The following is a 27,816-nucleotide window of genomic DNA, read 5'->3' as shown; positions in this document are numbered from 1 at the left end:
ACTAAACACACAAGACAGGAGCCAGAAAGGTGTCCTGTCATACTGTGTTAGTTCATTTGACTTGACAATTCTCACAGCGTTTCTCTAAATTACAGCAACTCATTTTTTTGACTTTCACTGAGGAATGACACCAATGCTGACAAACAGATGCTTGTTCAACTGAGGAAGACTGGTGGCTGATCTGGACAACAAAAGAAATGTTATGTAACATTCTTTGACCATCTGCCTGCACAAACTCTTTGTGAACATCTCTGTTTTCTCGAAGTCCTCCCCACGCACACCTCATTCAGAGATCGTTCACTAAAGCAGTGACATAAAGACTACAATTTCTGGACCAAATTACCCCTTGCAGTAGTTTGACTGATCCTGTGTTCCTATATATATATATATATATATATATATATATATATATATATATATATATATATAATTTATGAAAAATACAAAAATACATCTAATTATATCAGTGGCTACAAGAAGGAACCCTACACACAAGTGACAACTGAACATTTCTCCTGCCCCATAAAGAAGAAATCACAAGTCCTAACCATTAAGAAGGCAAATAAAATGAGAGTGAAAAGAAAAGGCTCTACTGAATAATTTAGACTGCTCATTATAACACACAACCAAAAATTGTTATCAATTTGCAGGACAAAAACTGACTAATACATGGGTGAGTCTGACAACAGCCCAGCAGAACTTCAGCTTCTTCCAGAAATGGCTGAAAAATGTAGAAACGCTACAGATAATGAATGGAATCAGAGACAAGGTATAATATCAGAAACCTGTTGGACCTGATAAACTGTATGTTAATATATTCAGCCTATGTTCTTTAGGCTGCTGCGAAGATGAAAAGTATTTCCAGATCAGATTTAAAACCTGGTGGGAGAAACTGTACATTATACACAAAGCAACTGATTAAAACTATGGCTACCTGGTAGTGACTTGGCCCACTTGACCGCAGAAATGACCTGCTGCCCACCCAACCTGTTGAGTGTGGACATGAGGCGTGACGAGGTGTCAGGCATGGTGCCGTCGTAGCCGGAGTAGATGATTTCTGGCTCGATGGCTTTGAGCACAGACAGCATGGGTGGTATGAGCGGAGGCATCTTGGGGATGATTTTCGGGCGTGGTCTCTTATTTTTCCTCGCTGAAAAACAAAGAGGTACGACAGTTCATTGAGCAGGCGTTCATTTCTCAAAATCCTCATATGCTTTTTTTTTTGTTCTGAGTTGATTGTGTACAGTGTATTTGACATAGAAACATCATTTTAACCCACTTGGAACGTCACCAACAGAGGGGTCATATCATAAAAATGCCTCACACAGACGTCGTTAACAAACTGTACACACAGAGGAATCCCCCCTCCACCCCCTCGAGCAGGACTGCTTCCTTTGATTTATGTGCAGGAAATTAACATTGACATGAAAGAAGTGGGTGGTTGCTAACTGTTGTCATTAGCTTCTCCTCCACAGAGAGGTTTAAACCTAATAGGAGGCTGGGGTTGGATAAACAGAATTTTATTAGCTATATGATCATTAGTTTATATAATATTTGCACCACTATTGACAAAGGCCTTCAGCATAAAAAAACAGACTTAAATTAGACTCACTAAGACTTTTTAATGTACATTCAACTAGAAAGTAGCACGTAACCACTGGGAGTTTCTAAGTTCTTAACACTAAACCTTTAGAAGACAAATTACAAATTACAAAATAAAAAATTAACTCTGCGATTTGGCATTTTTCACTTTTGTTTGGGTCTCATTGGTTGGAATGGTAGAGTTCAGGTGATGAGGCGCTAGCACTGTTCAATCTACTTTTTTTTCTTCTAAATTTTTCACGAACACAATACAGGTAAGAACAAACAGCTGTAATTTCGTTCTGAATATGTACATTATTATTTGGCATTTCTCTACCACCAAATGAGCACAATGTGACGGGGTGAGAGGTTATAGTGTGGGGAAAAAAAACCAATAGGTTTTTTTTTTTTTTTTTTGCTACCCACTACCTTATTTAATTACCTTTCCCAGTGTTTCTATGGTAACTAAGAGCCTTTCTGGTGTGAGTTTGTCTGCTGATGTACTGATGGCCATCAAAAACCTCTTTCCATCTTTGTTTCTGCCTTCCCTGTGTGGCTACGTTCACCTCTGTCTGATGAGCAGAACATCTCAGTCAACAGCTGTTTCTGCAAACTAGAATTTCAAATCCTGTCACAGCAAGGAAAACATGTTCTAGGGACATTTAGGGACTGTTACATTTGACCTGCTGCATCCACTGTTAGACTCCCTGAGAACCTTGTTAAAGATCATCAGGTTATCCACTGTGACAGACCCTGTGATGTGACTTGGAAGTCTAGCGGAACACATCTTGGTTTCACTGCGGCACAATCAGTGTATATGCAGCACACCCCAGCCATAAAACCTTCAGTCAGACGTGCATATAAATGTCAGCCATTTTCAAAGCCTATCAAAGAGATCAAAGAGTGCTGCGCTGTTGTACAAATAGCCCACTTTGTATGTATGTGTCAATAACCAAGAGAAAAATAAAAATCGGGTTTTGGAAAAATATTAACATTTCTTTTAAGTAATGTCTCTCTGCTTACATACTAAATAGAAATGTTTTTATTGTACAGTGTAGTCTATGGTCTGTACCGTCCAAGTTCATTCCAGCTTCGAGACACTTCCTGAAACGGCAGGCTGGACAATTCTTCCTGCGGATCTTATCAATGATGCAGTCATTTCTCCCCGCACAGAGGTAATTGTGCTGACCTGCAAAGACAAAAAGGAGATGGAAAGAGAGCAATGTGAGACATGCAAGGTAGCTGAGTGAGTTTCATAGAGAGTAGGCTTAAAAAGTATGAATTATGAGCCCCATATTGGTAGACAGAAATACATAAAGTCTTTTACTTTTGCTGGTCAGTTTACATTGCTTTGCTCCGGATGTGGCCTGATATTGTCTACATCTCTACCATCCTTAATTGAATAAGCATTTGAAAATAAATGTATTCATGGATGCATGGATATGGATCCAAGTTCTCATGCTTCCACTTAAATAACGGTGCTAATCCAGCAACTGGATACACCTACGCTGGATACATTCCTACTGCTGTTCAGTGTCTCATTGCCTAAAAGAGCTTTTTTGAACAGCAGTTTGGAGGTATTTGAACATCATGGACAAAGACAGGAGTGAAGCTTACTGTAAGATGTAAGACATAGCACTGAATATTAGATCAGTGGACAAGTGAGGCGTTTAAACCTGACAAAAATTCTCTCTTATTTGTTGAGATGCTTTTTACTAATATTGTGTATTAATTTGTTTATTGAAACATGGAAATATCCTTAGTTATTTTATCCTTAGTTTTATTGATATATTGTCTAATGCTTTAGGAGTCTTTCATTAATACAAGATTTTTTTGGTATTAAAACAAACTTTTGTTAATGAGGCAAAAATAAGCTGTAAACTGTCCTGGCTTCATGTTCATTCGCGTGGTTTGGGCTGAGCTCTGTACACACACATTGCACAACTGTTGAAAAGCATGCGAACGGCAGCAGTCTTTTACGATTGACATCAATCATATAGCAAAGTTCAAAGCGAAATTGTTTTCACAATGATGACACAATGAGGAACACTATCACTGTTTGTTTTCCTCTTCCAGTATATTTCCAGAAGACTCCTTTAAGGGCAAGGAATAATAAAACTTGTGTTTTCTGTTTAAAAAAAAAAGTCCAGGTCTACCTTGCCATCAAATTAAAACTGAAGGAGCACAGGCCTAAAATATCTGGAGCTGTCAGTGGATGGGGAAGAACCTCATGCTCTTGGCTAGTATTATGGCATTCTGTATGAGACATTCCCAACCACACTGGGCCTTTAAAACAAAAGCTGTACGTATTGCATTTTAAGACACACCTGAAATATGAGCCTTTACATTCACCAGTTTGTGTCAGTAAATTTAATGAATAATTACTATATGCCTGAGACTCTTTTGCAACAATGGGAGAATCCCCGGAACAAGCCGGAAGCATGACACGCTCACAATCACTTCCTGTGAGTTCTCTGTAGTTTCTCAGCAGATAATTCCCTATGCTGGCAGTCATACCATGGAGTTGCCAGCCCGACTCTTAATGTGCCCCTGACAGAGTACATTGGGAATTGTATTTTCTATTTAAAGCTGCAATGAATATTTGGAGTTAAGCCCATGTCTGAAATGCTCATGCTATATCCAAGGGTCACTCTAGGCCACAGTGGTTAACAGTGTCCTGATTTCACCTTGTACATTGCCTGTGTAACAGAGACTAAAGGATGCCACACGGATCTCAACAAAAATAATGAATGAAATGGACACATTTATTTAGGAGATGTTACCAAATGTTCTCCAGTACGTATCAGAAATTATAAAAGAACTACAGATTGCTGTTGACCAAATTAAGTAATGTGACTTTTATAGAATAAATGCCTTTTATAAAATAATATATTTTTGGTAATTTTGCACTGAAGCTGCTGTTTAAATCTGGGCAAATATGGAGAGAAAAGTAAATGAAATATCAGCACAAAAACACCTCTTTTTTAAAATGCTCAGCTCAAGTTGTAGTCTTATTTTTATGTGAGACATATTTAGACATATTTGAGACACCACTAACACTAACGCCATTACGTCACTTCTTTACAAGTACCGCCATTTATATTCACGAGTTACATTTTGAGAAAGCAAAGCGGTTTTTCTGGCATGGTTTGTGTTCTTAAACTGCAGTCCTGTTGGTCAAATATAATAGCAATCTGAGTAACGCCAGCTGAGGTCACGAGTGTAATCATAGGGAGAAAAAGCAAACCAGAAATGAAACAGCCATCTGTGGTGTTAGATCATTAACACTGATTTCCTGTTTTTCCTATTCTGCAACAGTTGGTGACACTTTAGTTTGCAAATGCAAAAATTTCTAGCTGCTCAGTTTCTAGGTATGGGCTACAGATAGCTTGACCAAGCAATGGGTTCTAAACCACTCCACTTATCCATCATAATGTGACAGCTGTCTTAATGACTTATTTAAACACGTTTGACTTGTCAAACACAAAAAGTGTGAAACTCCCCACTGTTTGTTTGTATTAGTAAAGACAGGCTGAAGGCTGTTTTCAAGTCTGCAAAGCATTACTGATTAATCTTAATTGATTCAATGTAATGCTGTCTGAAGAAGTACAAGATCCTAATGGATATATTAATATATTATATATATTAATGGATATATTGTACTAAGATGCTTGTTATCAAGGGAGATTGGTACTAAGATGCTTGTTATCAAGGGAGATAAGAGGCAAAAATCATTAACCACCTCTGAGCTGGTTTCTCTGACTCATGTGGAGGCACATGAAAAGCACTTGTTTTTGTGAGGAAACAAAAACACATTAGAATCAATTTCTCTTCATAAAAGAACCAAAAAATACATATTTTTAAAATAATGCAAACTTGGTACTTGATGTTCTTCAGAAAATGTCTAGTTTACATAGTATCTAAACAAGAATGTTGATGTTCTACATTTAAGAACTATAAAAAGAAATGCTACAGAATACTGTTGACCAACTTAAGTAGAAGAGACATTTGCGAGATAAAATAGACTAGACTAGAGATAAAAAAAGACTGTTATAAAAACACAAATAAATAACTTACTACATCACAGGTTTTTCCATCTACCTACTGATAGCAATGGCTGTCATTGGGATGGCATATACTTTACATTCCCAAGTCAAGAATTGAACCCACAACCCTCTAAGACAGGGATGTCAAACTCATTTTCAGCAATATAGTTCCCCTTGTAGGGCCGGTTGTAAATGGAAGACTGTATAGATCAGGGGTCCCCAACCCCCGGTCCACGGACCAGTACCAGTCCATAGGTCATGTGGTACTGGGCCGCAGTGAAAATATGTAATTAATTTTTCCTAATTCATTGCATTCAAAGAAAATCCAGTCATATCCATTTAAAATTTCATTCAGACTCAAACAGAGTCAGAGTCTAAAAGATGTTTTATTTTGAAATTTAATGATCCTTCAATGCTCAGCACCTTGGTACCGTTCTGCAGTAACAGGTGGTAAAAAAGGTTGGGGACCGCTGGTATATGATGTCACTACTCCATAACAGACTAATACATGTTTCTGCAATCAATTATTATTATTATATTATTATTCAAGCTAAAAATATTTTAAATTTCTGTGTAATAAAAAAAAAACAACTTTTGCATGGACTAAGCTCCAGCGGGTCACACAAAACAGCTTGGCGGACCGCATTTGGCCCACGGGCCTTGAGTTTGAGCTGTGCTCTAAGATGTAACACCAAGATATATCTAGTACATAAACATATTGTCTAATTAAACTGTGCTTTCTTGTTGCTTTTTGGAATTAAGGGGTTACACATGTTATGCAATTATGTTGCAATTATGTTATTATGTAATGCTGATTTCCACAGATTTTCAGAGTTAGGCCTGTAATGGCCAACACGTTTAGAGGACATGGGCAGAAAACATGGTAAGTCGTATATACAATTCTCAAAAGAGCCATTGAAACACAGGGTTAATTAAACACAAAACAACACATAGCTGTTAAAGCTGCAGTGGTAATTTCTGGATCACATCTCACAATAAAATTGTGGGTCAAGTACCGGGAAAATAAGCAAGGCAGCGAAAGATTAAAATCATTGCAATCACCACCACGTCTCCATGAGATTAGCCCACGTAGCAGAGAATTAGAGGAAAAAGGAAAAAATATCACCCACAGGCATTTCATGTATATTTAAATTACAAAATTGGAATATTGGCATGCATTATCATGGACAAGTCATGCATTGTGGAAGGTCACTTTGCAATGCCGTAAGAATACAGTGACAATTCAAATCAAAGTGATTTGAGTTTTACCACCATTGTTATCATATTCTTTTTTTCTAATAACTGTGAATTTCATTGCTATGGCTATTGAGGTAATTATTGAAAATGTCTTTATTTACCATCTGTGTTTTGTCGTGCTCTCCATCCTTCACCATGGAGAAAACAACCAGAGAATGGAGAGGGGGAGAAAAACAAGAATAACAAATCTCAGTGTGCAGCTAGCTTCATTCCGTAAAACATAAAAACGTCCACTTAAGGAAATGAGGTGAGCACTACTGAATATATGGGCTGCAATCATACAAACATCATTAGAAAATGTTGTTCTATGTATGTTTACCATACAAATAATTAATTTAAATGTGCTTTCATAAATACTTATAAGAAGTCACAGTTTTTAAACTTAACATAACAATAAAATACATTTTTGTTAAACATGTTCAGATGACCTAATGTAGTAATAGGACTGGAACTGCAGTAGTATTCCATAAGTAATGTTAGTTTTATACACGGACAGAAACAAGGAGTGAGTTAAAAGGAAAGATCCACCAAACTGTAAACAAATACATAAAAATGCCGTCCAAGTCATAAATGCACACACACAGTTTTTTGTTCCTGTTTAAATATACGTCTCGTCTTTTTTTGTAAAACATACAGTAATTCAAGTTGCATTTTTATCCACAGATACGTAGGAGGGGGTAGAATTGTCATGTGCAATTACTTAAAAATAAAACTTTGCTGCGTATATGTCTATGTTACCAATGGGCCTGGTTGAACCAATTGAGTAGACACAGAACATCTCACTGCGTTATTTAGGTTCCTTGATTGAGTGGCTGATGAAATATAACAGGTGGAACCAAAGCGCGTCATTTAAGATGTTCAGTAAACATGGCTGAATTAGAGTTACAGGTCAAGAACAATAACATTATTCCGGCAGCCCCATCTTAAAACCTCATGTGTGGCAAAATGTCAAGAGACACCCTGAAATGTTCTTATTTTAACACACAGTTGAAAAAAAACAGACTTAACACACTTAACGTCTATACGTCTATATACATTTCAAAAAGTCAGTTGCAACAGCCATTCATTAGAATTATTTGTAGAATAATTTTTCCCGCATATAATTTATTTGTAACCGGGGTAGAATTATTTTCACGAACATACAGAAGTCCTATTATTGTTGAAATAAACTCAATTTTCATTGATGAAGTTTAATTCTACAAAACTGGGCTATTTTATTTTGTATTTGAAATATGCTAGATAAAAAATACTGATGTATGCATCGGCACGATGGTTCTGTTTGACAAGTACTGTGTAATCTTAGTCGTAGATGTGTAAATCTGAATGGTGCCAAGTGTAATTTGTAAGTCCAATAAAACTGTTCAGTTCTATTTATAGAATAATGTCAAGTCACTTTAAACCAACATATCTCTCACATGGGGTCATGTCTTAAAGAGTAAGTCATTCTGGGAATGAAACTCACCTTCCACTGCTCTCTTGAAGAAAACCTTGCAGCTTCCACAGGTCACAACCCCATAGTGACATCCAGAAGCTTCATCTGAACAAACCAGACAGATCTTGTGAGTCGGCCCACTGAGCTTAGATGGTCCTGGCACTGCAGAGCTGCTGCCCTCTCCTGTTCTTGTAGAGGGGCTAAAATGAAGAGAAAATAAATGTAACACCAGTGGTTCTCAAACTGTGGTATGCATACCTGAAGTTGTACAAGTTCGTAAAAAATGAAAAATAAAGGAGAATGGGACATTTATAAGCTTATACTTCAAAAAATCAGTAACATGCAACAGTGTTGAAATCGATGCTATTCTCCATGCCAATTGTGTTCAACATAACTATCCTAAACAACCCCATTTAAAGACTGTTCCAAGTATATGCTAACTATATACAACCATGTTGTAGAGTGAAACCTAACCTGACCCAAAACAATTTGTTAGGTGTACACTGTCAACAAGTCAACTGAAAGAATGTGGGGATAAGATCATGCTGTCTACTGAAAGATTCCAAACTGGTGTAAGAGTCACATCTCCGTAATCTATCAAAGGAATTTAAAAGCATTAGAAGGGGCTCAGTTCTATCCCAATGAGCTTGGACTGCTTTTTCTCGAAGTACACAAATCAAGATTAGATGGACATTATGTAACACAGCTGGCACGCTGCACTTGGTAATGGGTCTACATTCATAGGTTGTCTCCTCAAACAAGCACGGCCTAACTTCACATTGGCTGGTAGCTTCAGGGTCACTGGAAAGACAACACTTTCCTGAGTAGTCTGGAAAGCAACCAAGAGGAGCAGTGGTGGCAGACCTGGGAATAAACCCAACACGTTTCCAAACATGAGTACGAGTCTGGCGGTGATCCGAATGAAACAGAGTCACAGTAAAAGCCACACTCATTTAGAGATGGAACCAACTTGGTGGAAAGATGATACACCAGCCATCTGGCCAGTGGGCGGTGGAGTAATGCTAAAATTTATTGTCAAACTGAAAGTAAACATCTCTTTCTCTTTGCTGCTTGTGATCACAAGCCTGATCACAAGCAGCAAAACAGTTACAAATAAATGACTGAAACTTACAGCACATGTGTACTGTACATGGGATTGGACCTAATTAGTTGCAAAAAAGGGTAAGAAATCCCTATGTTCTTTGTCCTCCAAAGGTGTCGTTGATTTTGTTATAAAAAAAATATATTCAATGCAAAACGGATTAGGAAAAAATATATAAAACAAGCTTTAGGACTAACAGATCACACGACACAGCCAGACATTTACTCCCACACTTTCTCACATGATTCTTCCACTGAGCCGGAATGTGTGACTCTATGCTACACGGAATCCTCTGATAGTGGACTAAGGGAAAAAGTCACAGAAACCAAAACCATAGTTTAGTGTTCTTTTGACCTGAGCTGAACTGTTTAGACTTAAAATTTGAATAAACATGGGGACCCTAGTAAAGATCTGATTTATAATAATGTGAATATACCCCTTCCTCGTTCCTCTTCCCATCATCCCATTCTCATTTTCTATTATATAATAACTACTGCTGGTGCAGGCTATCCAACCCCCACCCTGCCTCCTAACCAATCCGATGTCACTACTGTCAAGGAATATGGAGGAGGTCAAGCGAGTCATGGGATTATCCAGATCACCTACCCAGAGACAAGGATACACTGCATACAGTATGTCTGCTTGTGTGTAAGTGTTTAAGTGTGTTGATTTCGTCTTTGAGCGGTGTCTTTTGGTTGCTAGAGAGGAGCGCAGTTATAAAGCTACCCTTGTTTTAGAAATCCCCATGTTACTGTGTGATGCCTCCATCTTTTGTTCCCTGTTTTCCCACTAAATTGCACACTAAACCATCCGCCCCTCCTGACTCAGTGGTCTTAACATCTCCTACACACTGCTGTCACTTAATCAACCATTAAAAGCCTCTGTGTTTTCAGCACCACAGAGCTATGATTATTTTTGCTATTTTCTAATACTGTAGAAAAACAATACAATCAAAAATAATAATTGAATGTTAGAATTTCATGTTCGGATGGCTAACTGTAGATTTTTGTGTACAAATCGTGAGTCATTTGGGGGCTATCCATGTTATAGCAGATATGACATAGCAAATACATTGAACAATCCACATTGGAAGACAGTTGAGACAAGACAGCGTTACAAAAGCGTAAGGATTTCTAGATAAGAAAAAGAAAATGCGGAACTTGAAATATGTCGGTCTGGAAACGCCAATGTTATTGTTGCTCATTAATTAAAAATTATATTTACATGTCTCTATGCTACTGCACACTGCTTTGGCAAATAGTAGACCTCTTATTAGCAGCTGCTATGATATGTAGCATATGTAGATATAGAAGATAGATTAGCCTCTCTGGATGATTTAACATAATTTAAATTTAAAATAGACTACAATATATCAGAGCTGTGATAATACAGAGCTGTGTACTGTATATCATTGTTTACCAAGCACACATGATTGACCTACTACATAGCTCAACACAAACTATTCTTGCACAGCTGTAACATGAGAGCAGGATGGACAAAAATGCTAACAAGTAAAAATAATTAAACAAGGAGCTATGCCTGTTTGAGCCTTGGTGTGACAAGTAAAAACCTGGGAGAAAAGAATGAGTCAGACCGCAAGTGAAGTCTGAGAAAAAAAAACAAGTTTATAAATCATCACAGCACTTCTATTTCCCATTACACTAACAGAAACAGAATGTCAGCTCCTCCAAAAAGATTTTACACCAACACAGAAGGTCATTTCATGTCCACCAGGACTGAAATAACTTTTGATTTGGATTCCAAAGTAAGCCAGACACTACCATTTTATAAGTTCTGATTTAGCTTCTTTTTTAAAAAAACATTATTTTCAGGTGCTTGGGATCATGTAGACACATAAAGTGCCTTTAAACATTAGTAAATCTGTGGAAGAGAAGAGAAAATAATTTCTAAGCAATATAGACCAGGTATTTTGCATCATTTTCAAGGCGTGTTTATAGGCATATTATTACACATTAGGGATGCATCAATACAAATACCAGTGTAGTCTATTACCAACATATGTGTTCTACCTATTTAATGCTGTCTTTCTGTTCATTGTATACTTACTGAAACCGAACCCTAAAGGCTTATTTGGTTTTTAATCACTTGATCGGTTTGTAAAAATTGGTATTGGGAAGATAATAAGACTAAGCCAAGAGTTTTACTATTCATTCTTCAGCACAATAGTCAACAATATGAAAGGGTAGTGTCTGTAATTTGATACAAATTACAATGACAGGGTTGTAGGAGATTAAAATCTGCTGTAGTTGGAACACCAAGTATAACTTGAATGGAAAATTGTAGTACAGCTCTAATTAAGCCTGTAAATTGTGTATGGCACGATGTGAAGCGCAGGGAAACGTGAGCTTGCCCCTCTGCAGGGAACCTTCAATTGCTTCCTGTAGATTCAATTAGCTGCAAACACATTGTGTTTCTTAAACCAGAGAGATGACCACGGCCTGAGGTCACAAACACCAGCCATTTCCAGCCTTTGTGCCCTGATGTTATTAGCTTCCATTTAGCACCCTAATGTTTTGCCCTCAAATTACCCACAAAAGAGCCTTTTTTTTTATAGAGAGAGAGTAAACTGTGGGTTGCAGTGCGTGCTGCTGCCTCTGAGGAACAAGGGCTATTCATTTTGATCGGCGAATTCCCTTATAAAGTATAGCAACTTGTAAACAGAATGGTATCTGACCTCAAATAAAGTGTAGCTGTTTCAAATTGATTTTTTTGTCCTGCACTGTTTCTTATTTGATTAAGTCCTCACATGTTGGGATTTTAATGGGGTCAATGTGTAGGAAGAGCATCCTGGTGAACATCAATGAAGTGAATACCATTTTACTGAAACAGATTTTAGTGTTGCCTCAGGAAAGACAGAAACTGTCTGCTTGACATATAGAAATGACATGTGCTGATTTATTGCAGTAACAACTGTATTAAAAAACTTTCTAAGCTCAAGATCAATGGTAATGGTTTAGAAAAACAAGAGGATTCCTTAGAAATAATTCCATTTCCAATAACTTGCTATCCACAATATACATGAAAGCTCATAAAGTAAAAGAAACTAGAATAGAAAATTTAAAATACTGATTTTGGGACAGATTTTTAGATGTAAGGTGGGTTAAGTAGTGGTAGAATATACCATTAAAATAAGAGGATGTTGTTTTATCATAACATTTGATGGCAGAGACGTAGTTGTTAAGTGAGAGAAGAGACAAAGCTAATTTTAACATGTCCCTGTGACCTGATAATGCACATAATGGATTTGAATGTAACCAGAGCGCAGAGGTAACTGGGCAGTTGTTGAAGCACAGCCTTATAAATAAACAGCACACAATGTCACTCCCGTCTGTCATATTGGACAGTGATGAAGTGCAGCAAAAACTGTGATGTGCTTCAAAAGGCTTTAAGCTGAAGGCGTGAGATACATGTGTTGTATGATGTAACCGTGGGTGACGCCCTGGAACATTCTAGGCCATGACACTATGTATTATTAACTAGCAAAATTGAAAATATAGCTTTACAATGGGATGAGATCTTCTCAAAAGAGCTAGAGTTGGACGCTATTGACAAAAAAAAAAAAAGAATAATCGGTTTAAATAGCGAGATATGATTAGTGAGTTTGAAATATGTAAACATTAAGTTTCTCATTGCTCAATGCACAGACACATTAAAAGTTAACAGGAGAAATACATTAAGGAAAAGTCACAACAATTATTATTAATAAATAAAAGTGTGTCTGTCCAAATGAACCTGTCACTGGAAAGTCACACACTAGACCATAGTTTTACTTATACTGTAAAATAGTAGTACAAACAAACTCAAATAGTACAAATAAAGCAACTTCAAGTTCAAATGTTTATCTGTGTAATTTGTCTGAAAGAGAAAACTTGTTTTTCACTTCCCTCTCATGCATAGCGGGCATAACAATCTATAAGAAATGTTTTTAATATTGTAAACTAAATCTTGGGTTCACTGTTTTCATTAGTTTTGGAAACCAGAGTGGCAGCATATCTTTGCAATGCAACATGCCACGTCCTGCACTTATCTCCGTCCAGCGCTTACATTGCGGCTGATAGGGAACAGACTGACTGAGATGGCATTTACATAGCGGTACGACTAGGGATCCCAGAGCATTAGCACCGATTCGGCCTTGAGGGTGAAAAACTCTGCCCTCTGCTTATATGGGTCCCAGAGTGGAGAAGTTTGAAGAGAATCTACCTTTGCTGAAGACCTACTGCACTATTTTCCTTTGTGGTTTTCTGAATTCAAAATGTCTTTTTAAGTGTACGGTAAATGGGAGATGGTGATGATGAAGGGTTCAAAAAGTAAATTGCTCAGAAACTTTACTAACAGGTTAAAATTATCCCAATTATCAGCAACCAGTGACATATGTGCCCTTGTGACCTAAAGTCAAAAGAAGCTCATAAAACAGATGCCATAGATGTGTCACAAAGAGCTGTACTGTATGCATGCAATATTCCCTGTAAGCATAAAAAGTAAAGCAGGTTGTAAACCCAGGGCAATGAAGTCACAAAGGTGACTCATTTATTAATAGCACATACTACACAGCCTGTAATGGGTTATTTATATATTAGACTGCAATGTTTGTCAATGTTTGAGTGTGGCATTCCTTCATTATTCTCAGCAAAGGTAGAGATCAGAAACTACCTAATGAAATCCATTTTGTGTGTAAACTGTTTGTGTGTATGAAATATACAAACAAGAAGGTGCACATTTTTTTCTAACTCCATTCCATACATTTTCACAAATGATGTACTGAAAAAGCTCAACAATGAATACTATTAGGAAAACAGAAGCTATCTATTTAAACTCATAAAGCAAAATGCTTTTAATGAAGATGACGTAAGGACCAAACATTGTTCACAATGCCAAAGTCAAAGTCCATTATTACCCAAATTACCCAGTGCATGTATAGTATAGTATAGATAAGTAGTATATCTATTGTATATCCATAGCGTATCTATTCTATGTTGGTATGCATTTGAAAGTCATAAATCAAATACTTTAAAAACAAACAAAAAACAAAACAAAACTCTGTTCCCCACTTCACCAACTAGTGAGAGCAGCTGAGCCATCCCATCTCACAGCCTGTTTAGCTTACTGCCGTCGAGGAGACTGCGTAGTCTCTGGGCCAAAATCAGCAGGCTCAAGGACAGTTTAATTCACCAACTCCCTCCCAGTCGTGCCACTTCACACCCCCTTCGCTCTTCAGCATGGTACAGAACAACTGGCCCTAGTGTGAGTGCAGTTAAATTTGCCAGAAAAGCTTTAGGTAGGTAATCACACACTAACCACATGGATGTTTACATCAGCCATTTGAGCAACGCAATACAACTCGCAGTGACAAAAGAATAATAAATCAGATCTAATGAAAACAGCTACTCTATGTCATAAACACATGGATATCGTTTTCCACTTGCTCAATTTGTATGTAATTTGTCAATACTTATGCTTTTGTATAACTGATCAAGATTCTAAGCATAATGGGTTAAGATTTAAGCAAATATGCTCCTCGCTCTAAATTAAACAAAAGCCAGTACTTGTACTGCATGTCAAAACATGCAGGATGCAATCGCAAAATGCCTTCTGCGGATTCAAGTTCAAGCAAGACCTTACCCTTGTTAACCTACTAGATAATATTCCTAGAAGGGAATTGGACCACAGAGTGGAATGATTAAGATTGGTTTGCCAGGCAGAATACTTTTTAAATTTGGGTTTAAACTTATCATGAAATATTGCATGTTTAATTGTAATTGTATTCTGTTAAAATGGAACCGTATCTGGACACTTTGACTGAAAAATGATACTGGGCAATTGTTCAGCTTTATATAAAGGGAATATTTTCAATATGGTAATTGTTGTGTTTAATAATGTAAAAAGGCATAGTCACAAATGATGTGGTGCTGATGTAACACAGCAGTGATTACAGAATCCAATCTGTTAAGCATTATCAAATGTTCCATTACAACAAAATAGGCATACAAGGCCATAGCCACACTAAACTCAAGAGAATTAGACCTGCATCAATGGGAGAAAATAAGAAAGCAAAGAGGAAGTAACAATTAATGTTGGTGAAGTATACTTCAGTATATTTCAAGTTCATGAACCTGTATAATGACTGTTAAAAAATGTATAAAGGCAGTTTGAACCAACAGCATGAGTTCTATGTGATACATACTATAAAAGACATCTACCTTCTGCCATTAGTTGTTTAGTATTGAAACTGCCTAGAATCAAAAGCAGACCAGATCCCAGACTAAAATGGGACCTTGATTTTAAAAAAAAGCAGACTAAAATGGGACCTTGATTTTAAAGAATGGTAGCAGAGTATCACTGAAACCAGTCCAAGTATCAACGAGCATACGGTTGTTTTACTTTCTCTTCAGACAATGCATGAACTGACATAGTTTCCCATAAAAAAACCCTAACTGAATGAGAATAAAGACATGATATGCTTGTGGATGGTCAGTCCAGTGAATCGGAAAAATACAAGAGTCCATTTTGTGTTTCACGACGGTAAATGTCAATCGACAGGAAGTGATTGGTATTTTGAGTCACTCACTAATGTTACATAAGAAACCAGAAAAGATATTCATCGTGATTCAAGCAGCATATTGGCTGTTAAAAACGTTTGATCAGATCGTGTCAACCGTGGCTCTGTATATAGTGACAGAAACTTTCCAATGCAATAAAATGCAATAAAGATGCACCATATGACTTAAAACCTAACTACAATGTTTTAACTATTTATAAATAAATTAAAGCTCATCACACCATTGACATCCAAATATCTGACAAAAACAAAACAAACAAACAAACAAACAAAAAAACAGCAGCTGTGGGAAGTTTTGGACCGACCCAAGTATACACGCAAAGACAGCCAGCAAACAAAATGAGGAAAAATGGGTCTTGGTAAGAGCTGACCTGAATCTCATTAGCACCGTCTTTTCTGAGGCAGGGTAAGGTCATTACCAGGATATTTTTTTTAAGCCAGCTGGAAAGATTCTTACGTTACACAAGGTGTAAGTCTAAACTGCAGCTTTGTGGGATGACTGTTTGCCTCCACATGTACAATATCCTTGGTCAGGTTAATCATTGATCGTCCTTTTGCACCAGGTCGCATTCGTTGTCTGGTGACGACCTATGACAACGTATGACAATGCCAGCTGTACACCGTGCAGTAAACCAGTACTGGAAAATGCATGTATGTTCATAGTAATACATATTTAGAAACAGTTGAACATGTAAAAACCAAATAAATGTTTTTCCTCCTGTGAAAATATTAAAACATACAGTAATGTTTACCAAATGACTGTATTACCATCATTTTGTAGTGTGGATCCACTGAACAATGATTATTAATAAATATTTAATTTAACTATAATAAACAATAACTTCTGTGTTTGTAGAAACTATAGCAGATATGTCTGAACATAAAGAAATATAGTATCACATACTAAGTGTACCTATTATACTGTATATGAGAATTATTTGGTGTTCTTTTTCCCCACTCAAAACAAATTTAATCCTGTATCTTCAAGGTCTTGAGGCTATCAGGAGAATAATGTTTATCGTCAGCCATTGCAACTCAAAGGAATGTAGCTCTGCAGGGATTCATTATGTTCGACATAATTCATTTTCAGGAGTCCATATGCTCATTAACACATACTGTAGATATGAAACCGTGACCCCCTGCCGTCTTCTACATGTTGCCACCCTGCTGGACAGGTTTGCCTTTATATTTTTAAGAAGCAATCCAAACTCGGTTAAGTGTGCACTTGATATAATCATTCCAAACAAGTATATTGTACTTGAGTGACCAGGGGAACATTTAAGACAGGAAATAAAGAAGATGTTTGCATTAAAAAAGACTGCTTTAGTTAGCATACTGTAACTAGATAACATGCTAACCAATAATGGCATTACAATAGAATATTTTATTGCTGTCTCCCAGACTATGAAGTTTGTTGTTTAGTGGATAACTTTCCTTTCCGAGTGCCAATACAGCCTTAATCCTTATAGGGTTAAATATGCAACACATATTTTATCTGTGGAATATTAAGGGCTCTTTGCCAAGTTAGTAAAACAATGTGCAATGTACCATTGCTAACAGTACCAGTGGGGCTACGTTTGCTTCTTTTTAGTACTTCTCTAGGAAAAAAAACTAAAATTTTGAAATTATTGACCTGATAAAGTGAGAGGCACGCAAATGTTTGCAGAAAAACTTTGCATGCATAGGCTGAATGTATCAGGAGAAGGAGAAGTAAAAAAGAGAAGGGAATGATGCAATATTGTAATGAATTGCATTGTACCAATCCAAATATGCCATAAAATAACAAATGTGTTACCATGTGGCATGTTTTGTATTTCTTGTAGCTATGCACTATGACAGATCATCTCCTCAATAATCAATTTTGAAGAACACAAATCACAGTTTTCACATGGTAATCAAACTGCTTTTTTAGTGGAAGATAAACACACAAGCTAACAGTGATCCTTGAACCTTGGCAATAAACCCTGGCACACCCACATATGCGAGCCATAACACTAATCAGAATCATCAAGAAGGCAATGGAGCTGAATATTAGCTCTCTGGGTTAAGTACAACTGTCCCCCTGAGAGAAAATATACTAAATGAATAAAGACTATTCATAAATTACAGAGTGGTACAGTGTCCAGCAGCTGTCATGCTCTGCAGCAAAGACAGGAAATGCCACTATCGTGACTCAATATCAGCAAACAAGTCATGAAATGTTCATAACATTAAAATGCATTATTCAAATTTACAATATTTTAGCCAATATTATAGACAAGTTTGTTCAAAAATGGAACAACACAAGTGATGTAATGTATACAAAGCCCTACATTTAAATATGAGAGCAAAAGAAAAGGATGGATTTACCTGTACATTATGGCACTTATATTCTTTTACTGACCATAAACATTTGTAGAAAATTTTACAGAAAAAGTCCCAAGTATTTCTTACCCCCTTGACAATCACAGAGTATACCAGAATGGAAAGATGGAATGGCCAATACAGCATTTGCCATTTCTGTGTTGAAATGTTTAGTTAGTTTATTTATTCTGACCAGAATTGAGCAAAATATATGAAACAAAATAGTATAAGAACCATATAATGACCAATTGATGACAGTGCAGACACGTTTCAGGAGGCAGCTACTACTTTTTCTTCCTTCAACGTTTTAAAATGTAATTTAAAAAAATGGCATAAACTTGCACTACAGTCTGTCATGCAGTAAAAGAAAAACTGGAGAGAAGAGATTTCTTGCATGAAGTAGGTTGAAAAAAAAAAAAAAAGCTCATGTCCTAAGAATTAGGACACAAGAATTTCAACACGTAATAGAGACTGAGGTTGGCATAAAGGTAGAGATAACAAAACCAGGAGGCTGTCAACAAACACAAGTCTGACCTACTTTGGTCTTAATTTCAACACTTTGCTTAATGCATCTGCAGTGCAACCACCATGCTATGTCGCCTTCTTCTGCAAAATGTAGGGATGTACAATGATGCATAAAGGGGTTGGATTTATGATAATGACTTGTTAACGTGTATCTAACATTTGTGCATTTATACCGAGCCTCCTAAGCACGGCCCATCATACTCTGGTGCTGCAGAATATCTATTTGCATATTGAAATGCGGAACAGTTGGTTATTGTAATGATACGATTATATTTATAATGCAACCTGGCTCCTGCAACCATGTCTGGAAGATCTTGGCCTCAACCCTCGGATCCTTTCGTGTAGACTTAGTACTTCACTGAATGCCTTCCCTCAACAGCTGCTTCAAGCAGCTGTACTGGCAGTGTGTAAATGGGGTGTGATTTTGTGCACACATATATCCCTTCATATCTGGATAAAACGCCATAAGCACTATAACTTATTTAATCTAAGTCAAGTAAATAAGACAAAAAGTGAAGTAAAAAATGCATGCACACTGTTAATTCAACCTTTTTTTTTTTTTACTACTGCTACTACTTAAATGCATGGCATTATGACATCAATAACCAAATTAATGTCAAGTGAGCTGAAGCATGACTAAAGTAACTTATTACAACATACATAACATAAAACATTTTTATCATAATGTAATCATTCTTTTAAGGATATAAGAGAATCACATGACACAGACTGATCAACTGACAGTCAGCCACAGTATTCTGCCATGGCCATGAGCCCTTGGAGGTTTCTAAAAGATTATATGACCAAAAACTCATAAATAAGGCTTATATTCCTAAATAATTTTATTCATCTCAGTCACTAACGTGACTTCTGGGTGTGTTCTCTTAAGCAAAGGCTCTCACAACTGGAAATTCTATACTTGAGAGTAGCAGTAGCAAACAATAAAGTCAAAGATGATATCTCTACTACCTGTACTAGTCACAAGCAACAACATGTAAAAAAATGCAACTGTAATACTGGGGCAGGCTACCAACTCCACTGCTATGCTCAAAACCAACCTTCGACTGTGACTGAGGGATAGTATTATTAAAAGTATGTTTGGTTTTAAAAGTGTTGAAACGTGCTGTTCAGTCATGCTAGTCTTAATTTAAAAATATAGGTCTTCGACAACATTTCAAGTTATTGTGACTTGGATATAGAGTCTTCATTTCTACATGAATGTCAGCAAAGCATTATGTAAGGTTTTTTTTTAAATCAAGAAAAACACACAAACAGGCCCTGAAAGCTACAGTAATACCATGATGCACCACTTTGATGAAGTGTGGCAAAACAGTCGTCATAACGGCAAAATGATCTGTGAAAAATCTCACTTCTGATTTTTTTTTTTACTGAAGAATATTTTAAAGCCAAGCTTCAGCTCCATTGTCATCCTAATTCAGGGGTGCCCAGTAGATTTTCAATAAAGGTACATCACTTAGGTGATGTATGTACGTACATACGGATCCCAAACCAAAATAGCATGGGCAACTCGTCCTCATATAAAGACACTCCATTTTCAAACTGAATAAATTACTTAATCACAAATTCAGAGCAACTCCCTTTACATTTAAACTGAATTATTTTTTACAATAAGAGCAATTTAAGTAGTTGTTACAATTGTAACATTAGTAGGGCTGCAAAGAGCTCTGAGATGCCTGTGAACGCTGAGTAAGTGAGAAGAAGAGTGACTGAGTAACACTCTAAAGAGAGGGGGAAAGAGACTGAAGGATGGTAGAAAAGGAGAGGGGGAGAGGGAGAGAGAGGGAGAGAGAGAGAGAGAGAGAGAAAGTTGGATATGTACACGTGGCCTCTCAGCATCTCTGTGTACAAACATACACATGAAGAAAGCACACCAAACCTGTGTCGTGACTTCCACAGCTGGTTCACAGAAACAGGGTTTACATCAGCTTTTTAGGTATTTTTACAGTCAGCCGGGCTGTGAACTTTTATAGCCAGATGTAATACTAAGTTGAAAAAATAAAAACAAGACAAAGGAACAAGGAAACAAGATATATGCAAAATAGAAAGCAGGGTCTAATTGTTGTGTAAATTGTTGGTTGTAAAAAAACTGGTGCCACACAGCACACAGCTTAGGCCACAGACCAGACAAACCACAAATAGACATGTTGGACAGGCCAAAGAAACCTGAAATGGCACCAGTAACTAAACAAATGTTATTTGCCCAACCACTGTGTTTGTTTTACAGCGCCACCAAAGATTGTTCTCATTTCTCAACATGTCAGCTGCAGCACATTGTCTACCTAATTTTACATAAGTGTCTCCAATAAAACGTAAGTGAAGTATATCATCAATATAAACAGGCTCATTGTTTTTACTACTTCTGATACAGAGGCACATTTCAACATACTGCGTGTTTGTAGAATTTCTCTCAGGACAACTGGGTCATGAGACACACTGTATGGCTCAATTTCAGAATATCTTACTTTTTGTGGGGAAATGGAGGCCAGACTTTTTACTGACTATAAATGCAACAAAGATAATACCTATAACTTAACCAATAGCTCTTCACTATAAATGAATTTCACAAGCATTTGCTTAAAGTTAACTCATCTCCCATCTCTCTCTAGCTCTGTCTTTATCTCTTTCTCTCATGTGTCACCACTGTTTCAACAGAAGAATGACTGAATGTAATGAAAAATAGGTATAAAGCCATTTAAGAATAGGAGGAAATGTAACAGGGTAATGATGGTATCCCATTTGTGTATTTTGAGCTACACTGTCTAGATCTACATTCATATGAAGTATGCTCCGAGACAGTTACACCACAAAGATCTCTCACCTTTGCGACCATAAAAACAAATTGTTCTATCTGAAACTGTAACTCTGGCCACTTAAAGATGTAATCTTCACAAGGTAACAGGTTTGTTTTCTTTTCCACTGCTCTTTAATTGAACATTAACTTCCTGGTAAACAGATATTGCATGTTATGTTCATTCCACTCCCTGTCTAAAGAATTGCACATGACTAATACGTTTTATAGCAGTGTCAAATTGATTATTAGGTTATAAAATGTACTTGATGTCATGCTGTCGTCACTACTGGTTGCTCACGTAGTCTACTCTAGTTGTTGCTAATTCTGTTGGTCTTGAAAACATCAGCCTAGCAGAAGAACAAATGATGTCAATTGGGGTAAAAATAAAATTGAAATAAAATAAAAATCCCACTGGATATAACAAAATGTAAACGTGCATCAGAGCTGCGAAGGTGTAATAATGACAACTAATAATAAAAAAAAAACAACTAATCAATTACTCTACAATTAATTAATTTGAGGTTTGAAATTAATTAATGACGTGAAAACATTTTTTTGGAAGAACACACAACATCTAATTTTATAAATTGTACATTGGCTTTTGTTTTGTTTTTAAAGATAAATATTGTCAACTACTAATACTATGGTCATGACCGAAAGAACGAGATCAAGGATTCAAGCGGCTGAAATGAGCTTTCTCCGCGGGGTGGCAGAGCGCTCCCTTAGAGATAGGGTGAGGAGCTCTGTCACGCGGGAGGAGCTCGAAGTAGAGCTGCTGCTCCTCCACATCGAGAGGAGTCAGCTGAGGTGGCTTGGGCATTTACATCGCATGCCTCCCGGACGCCTCCCTCGGGAGGTGCTCGGGTGCCGTCCCTCTGGGAAGAGACCTAGGGGAAGACCTAGGACACGCTGGAGCGACTACGTCGCTCGGCTGGCCTGGGAACGCCTTGGGGTCCCCCCAGAAGAGCTGGAGGAAGTGTCGAGGGAGAGGGAAGTCTGGGTGTCCCTGCTCAGACTGTTGCCCCCGCGACCCGGCCCCGGATAAGCGGTTGAAGATGGATGGATGGATGGACTAATACTATGTTTCAGTAGTTGTACTAATGTAATGTATCAAATTGGTCAATCTTAAGGCAACTGCAAATTACAACATTTGTGAAAATAATAAGAGAATTCTTTGTATAAATTAGTTTTTTTGGGGGGGTGGCTGTGGAACTGAAGGTACTGCAGTTGTCTTAAAACAAAGGGTTGTGGCAATAGTTCCACACCTGGTAGTGTGAAGCTTTTAAAATTGTCAGCAGAACTAGAAAAGCACTCATACAAACAAAATGGCCAGTGAAGAAGAGACTTAGCAGGTACTGTATGAAAACAATAATTTAAATAAGATTTTAGTCAAGTTTAAATTGTTAGAGGGCCAAACACAGCAGTGTATCAGTCTGAGAGCATAGAGATAACAGTAGCTGCCACATTCACATACAAAGCAGACAAGGCTTGAAAAAAAAAAATTACCAGACTATCTAGTCATCAAACATTACAGCACTGCATGATTTGCACATTTATGGCTTCATTCGTGACATGGGCAAATATCGTTCTTAACATTCAATCAGTTTTCCACTGAACTGGATCTTTCCCATTGCTTGACCTAAATTCACTCCATATACGTAACTCTCTCCAGGCTCAGTTGACATTGCTACGAATGCAGCACCCTCTGAAAACACACACCTCCTGTTTTCTTAGTCTATCATTTTTTTTTCTGGATTAGGATTATTAATCCAACACTGAGATAATATTTTACCATGCACTGTTTTACAACTTCTTTCACAATGAGGAAGTAACTGTTGGAAAATTCCACTAAATTCTTACTCTAACTTGTATCTACCTCCACTGACAAGGATCAAAACCTAATTTATCATCATAGCATTGCTCAGTGGTGGGAGGGCATGTGAATAGTTTGGAAAAATTGATGAGTCAATTGAAGGCAGGTGGCACCGTCCTAAAAATGGAGCCAGTTAATCCAATAAATCTAAGATAAACAGCAATCCCAAAGGACATAAACACTGCACAACTTGAGGATCCTATTGCATTTAACCCAAACAAACCTCAGTCCTTGAATGCTGCCTACTAATCCTGATTTAGACTCAAATGTTTCCTCAGTTCCCATAACCACCCTTGGGAACAGTGTTATTTAGTGAATTGAGTTTCTAAAAAAATAGAAAAAAGGGGAAAAAAATGTCTTTGAAAATGAAAGCAAAACTTTGACTGCCTGTACTACAGTTTTTTTTTTGAAAAATAACTAGGCAAAATTGTGCTACTGTTCCCAAATTTAACAAATATGATGAGATGCTACCTTGTATGCACAAAGACAAATACACTACAACTTAAATGCAAGCACAAAGCCAACAATTTGCCACAAACAAAATAAGTAAACAGCAGAACTCTGAAACCAATCGCCCTACCTGGGAAAGCTGACAATAAAAGCTGAGGAGAGCCCGTCATTGGCCCTTTGTAGCCCAGATGGCTCCCCAAACTTGTTCACTCTGGACCAGCTCTCTTCCATTTGAGGTAAGTTTGGATACATGCCATAAGGGTCAGGAAGGTCCAACGAGGAGGGCTGGTTTGCTTTATACTGGTAGCCATGTCCAACACCCATACTCATGGTTGGTGTCAAAGGGCCTCCGGTTTGTAGAGGGTTCATACTGCTTAGAAGACACTGTGACTGACACAATCCACTGCTGCCCTTCTTTTCCAGTTTTACTACACCTGGGGTTTGGATTTGGATGAAGTCGTCCTGATCTTTCTCTTCCTCTTTGACCATAACTGTAGACAGAAGTAATGAACTCTGGTGATGTGGATGTTGCTGGTGCTGCAGTAAGTGGCCAGATTGCAGGTGTTGAGTATGGTGCATGGGGTGCTGCTGGTCTGCACCATTCAAGCTGGTGCAGTTCCCCCTGTTACCCATTTTGGGTTCCTTCAGCAAGCTGCTGTCAGGACCACCGACATCGCCATGATGCAGTATGTTTTGTAAGTGTTCCATTTCCGAATCCAACTCTAAACCACTGATTTCTGGCAATGAACTCGGAAGGTCGAGGGCTTGCCAAATGTCAGTTTCCTCAATGAGTCGAGTGCTGTTGTCCAAAAGACATGGGCCACTGGCTGTGAGTCCACTACAATTTCCTAAATCACGTTCCAGAGAAAAAGGTTCCTCCTGTTTAATTTGCTGTGGGAAAAGATCAGATATGGGGAGGCTTCCGTGGACAGAGGAGACTGATGTGTTGATTACACAGGTTGACGTCTGATCAGGATCAGAAAAATTTGGGTTCAAAAATGGCTCACTGCCCTTAATGTTGAACATACCAACATCCTGCTGCTGCTGTTGTTTCTCCATTCTGACAATTTTGCCCTCCTTCATGTGTGGCCCTTCACACTGTGGATGAGGAGACTTAAAGATGGCTCCATACTCTCCTTGCTCTTTCCTTTCAGCATTTGGGGGAACTGTGAGATGTGGCAAGGACCCAGGGCCAGGCAGGTGCATTGTAGAAAGGAGTAGTGAACTTGTTGTGTCACCAGCGTTGCTACTTAGTCGGACTCCCACCTCCCCAAATGTCAGGCTGTCGTCTCGATTACTGTTGCGCTCCCGTCCTCCCTGATCCATTTCTTTATCCTGACAGGACAGTAAGGTTAAGTTTAAGAGTGCATAACATGCACACACATAGTGAGAAAGATAAGACACAGTTGGCCTACTAAAAGAGATTTGATGGATAGGATGACCCACTATCTGCATGGCTAAATGCTTCTTGAAATACAGAGCTTTTACAAAAATAGATGTCTTAAATCACGTGTTGTAATCTAAAAACAGTCAGTGCCCATTGCACTACATATAACTTATAAATTTTGATCTACTGGGTAATTCCAGCTAGAAAAAAAAACCACCCAAAAAAAAAACAAAAACCAAAGAGACCATCTTTTTCCTTTCTCACACCCACACAGGAAACTAAAGCATGGGTATGAAAAAAAGCGAGCTGACTGATGTCGATTTGAAAGAGGAGCGCAACAAATGCCCCAGTAAGACATGTCCTGCACGCACTGCTACTGTAAGCAAATGTGCTACAACATACAAGAGATTAACCCCAATATGGGCCTCAAGGCATTTGTAGCAGTTGGCGTTGACACCATTTGCATGAGTAACCATGAGGAAATTGGCAAGTTAGTCAGACTTTGCATAAAATATTAATGGCAAAAAATTAAGGCGGAAATAAATAAAATGTAAGAGTGGTTATTTTAATCTGACTCTTAAGCATTTTGCCAAGTTATTAAAAAAAGCCCACCTTGCCTTAATAAAACATTGTGTAATCATTACAAAAACTGTAAGGGCGACTGGTGAGTATTTTCTTTAATTAAATTTGTACTTTTTATTTTTAAGTGTTTAGTTTTACCTAAACATGCAAGGTGGTGCTTTACTTGATGAATTCCTCTTTCAAAATCACTGCAATTATGCAACTGTTTTAACTGAAATCAAATGAACACAAATATTAAATAAATAAGTTTAAATATGAAATAAATACGTTATTTTACCCTGTAAAAAACAATAAAAAAGACCTGTTTTGGGCATGTGTTTTACCACTTTTACCGTGTGTTACAAATGGATCCTTTTGTATCAAGAGCTCTTACGCTAATTACATTCCTGTCCTGCATAACGTATTTAAAGTTATGAAGAAGAACAAAGAGAAGATAACGAAGAAATCAGTTTTACTTAGAAGGATGCCGATCTGTCTATTCTGTACATTTCACACAGAACATTAAAACTGTTTGACAGCATTAGTGCAACCTGTTGGCGCTGAGAGGAAACTGCGCTGATCACACGACTACACCGCCAGCGTCAATAAATAGTCGTTTGTTCAGCCGAAGTTTTTGCAACGTTTTTTGTGTTTGTTAGTTTTCTTTTAGGCTCGTGTCTAAAGTAGCTTTTTTTTAATCTGTCACTGACACTGTTAGACCGAAGCTATGACTATCGTTACAGTAGCCCTCTTGTTGTCGGCCTACCTCGGCGTTAACAGCCAGTTTTACGGTTCCATTCCTTTCATTACCTGACACTTTCATGGCAATTTAATATAAACTGTTAAGCAACGAAAAGCGGTTGTTACCTGTTTTAAATGAGAGTGCTCCGCTGTTCAGGTCATCTCCTGTTAGTCCCGAGTTTGAGTTTAAAAAAACGCAGCGTCCACCCAAAGAAGCGCTCCAGTGTAGAAGCCTTTCCTTGCAGAAATGTTGCGTAGAGAAATACCAGAAGGCTTTCCCTCTGCTGCTGGGGCTTATGCCTCACTGGGAGCGAAGCAGGAAAAACGCCGCCCGCGCTGTCAACTGTTTCAAACTGAAGTCAACAACGTCGCTGACCTCAGTGGAGTCCGCGATCCATCTTGTGCGCCGTCTAGCCGATGTGTCGATAACTTTTAAAAAACGTCGCCAGTAGAGGAGGGGAAGGGAGGAAACGTAAGAGGGGGGCGATGGGTCGAGTTTCTTTGGTCGCAAATAAAATTAGATGGGGGGAAAAAAGCAGCAGGTCGACAAATCCGTTAGCAAAAACTAGAGCTGCAGCGCCATTAAACCCGTGAGCGCATTAAAGTTATATAATTCTGTCGAACCAGCCTCGCGCACTCAACTGCAAACTAAAGCAGGGCAGGGCGCACAGTTGGGGAAATGACGTCAAGCTCGCGGTAACGAGAATAATGCTTCCTGCTTATTTATGTAACAATAAAAGGTACAGCGGAACTGTGCTAATTTCTGGCTCATTAAGCTTCAAAATCATAACACCACCTGTCACACGTTCATATAGCGACGCAACTACTGCAGATTTTTTGTAGAACATGGAGTTAAAACATAGCTATTCATATATTTGTATGTTACGGGTGATTTTATTTTAAAAAGTAAAGCGCAACTACCGGTAAGCTTGTATTTAAGTTGGGTATCTTAACTAACAGTGAGTTTGACACTTACTGGTGAACGCCCCTTTCCCCACAGTAAACTCTCCCTGCTGGGGGATCTGTCAAAACGTGTGTCCTTTGCCCACTGCAATACTCCGTACGTGGTGGGACAGGAGGCCGTCGTAGGTCGTAATTTACTACAGCCCCCCACCCCCCGTGCCCCCCA

At 38.0% G+C, this 27,816-nt stretch overlaps 1 protein-coding gene across 3 annotated transcripts in view; it reads right to left on the bottom strand.

The window, feature by feature from the left end:
- The window catches only part of LOC103394845 (glucocorticoid receptor), a 51,661-nt gene that overhangs the window by 7,788 nt on the left and 16,057 nt on the right, over positions 1–27,816 (bottom strand). The window contains exons 1-6 of one of the 3 annotated variants that reach the window (XM_008332294.3): positions 26,814–27,777; positions 24,129–25,333; positions 8,347–8,516; positions 6,986–7,012; positions 2,654–2,770; positions 935–1,150 (exon numbers count right to left, since the gene is read on the bottom strand). In XM_008332294.3, the coding sequence (XP_008330516.1) occupies positions 935–1,150; positions 2,654–2,770; positions 6,986–7,012; positions 8,347–8,516; positions 24,129–25,324 (1,726 nt within the window). In that variant the 5' untranslated portion in view covers positions 25,325–25,333; positions 26,814–27,777. Of the gene's footprint in view, positions 1–934; positions 1,151–2,653; positions 2,771–6,985; positions 7,013–8,346; positions 8,517–24,128; positions 25,334–26,813; positions 27,778–27,816 lie in introns of those variants that run through there. The other 2 variants (XM_025065682.1, XM_025065683.1) reach the window with 2 other exon arrangements.

The sequence above is a fragment of the Cynoglossus semilaevis genome, chromosome 19 (assembly GCF_000523025.1).
Source record: "Cynoglossus semilaevis isolate Cse_v1.0 chromosome 19, Cse_v1.0, whole genome shotgun sequence".
NCBI lineage: Eukaryota > Metazoa > Chordata > Actinopteri > Pleuronectiformes > Cynoglossidae > Cynoglossus > Cynoglossus semilaevis.
The sequence above is the reverse complement of the archived record's forward strand: the minus strand, read 5'-3'. Positions and strand labels throughout refer to the sequence as shown.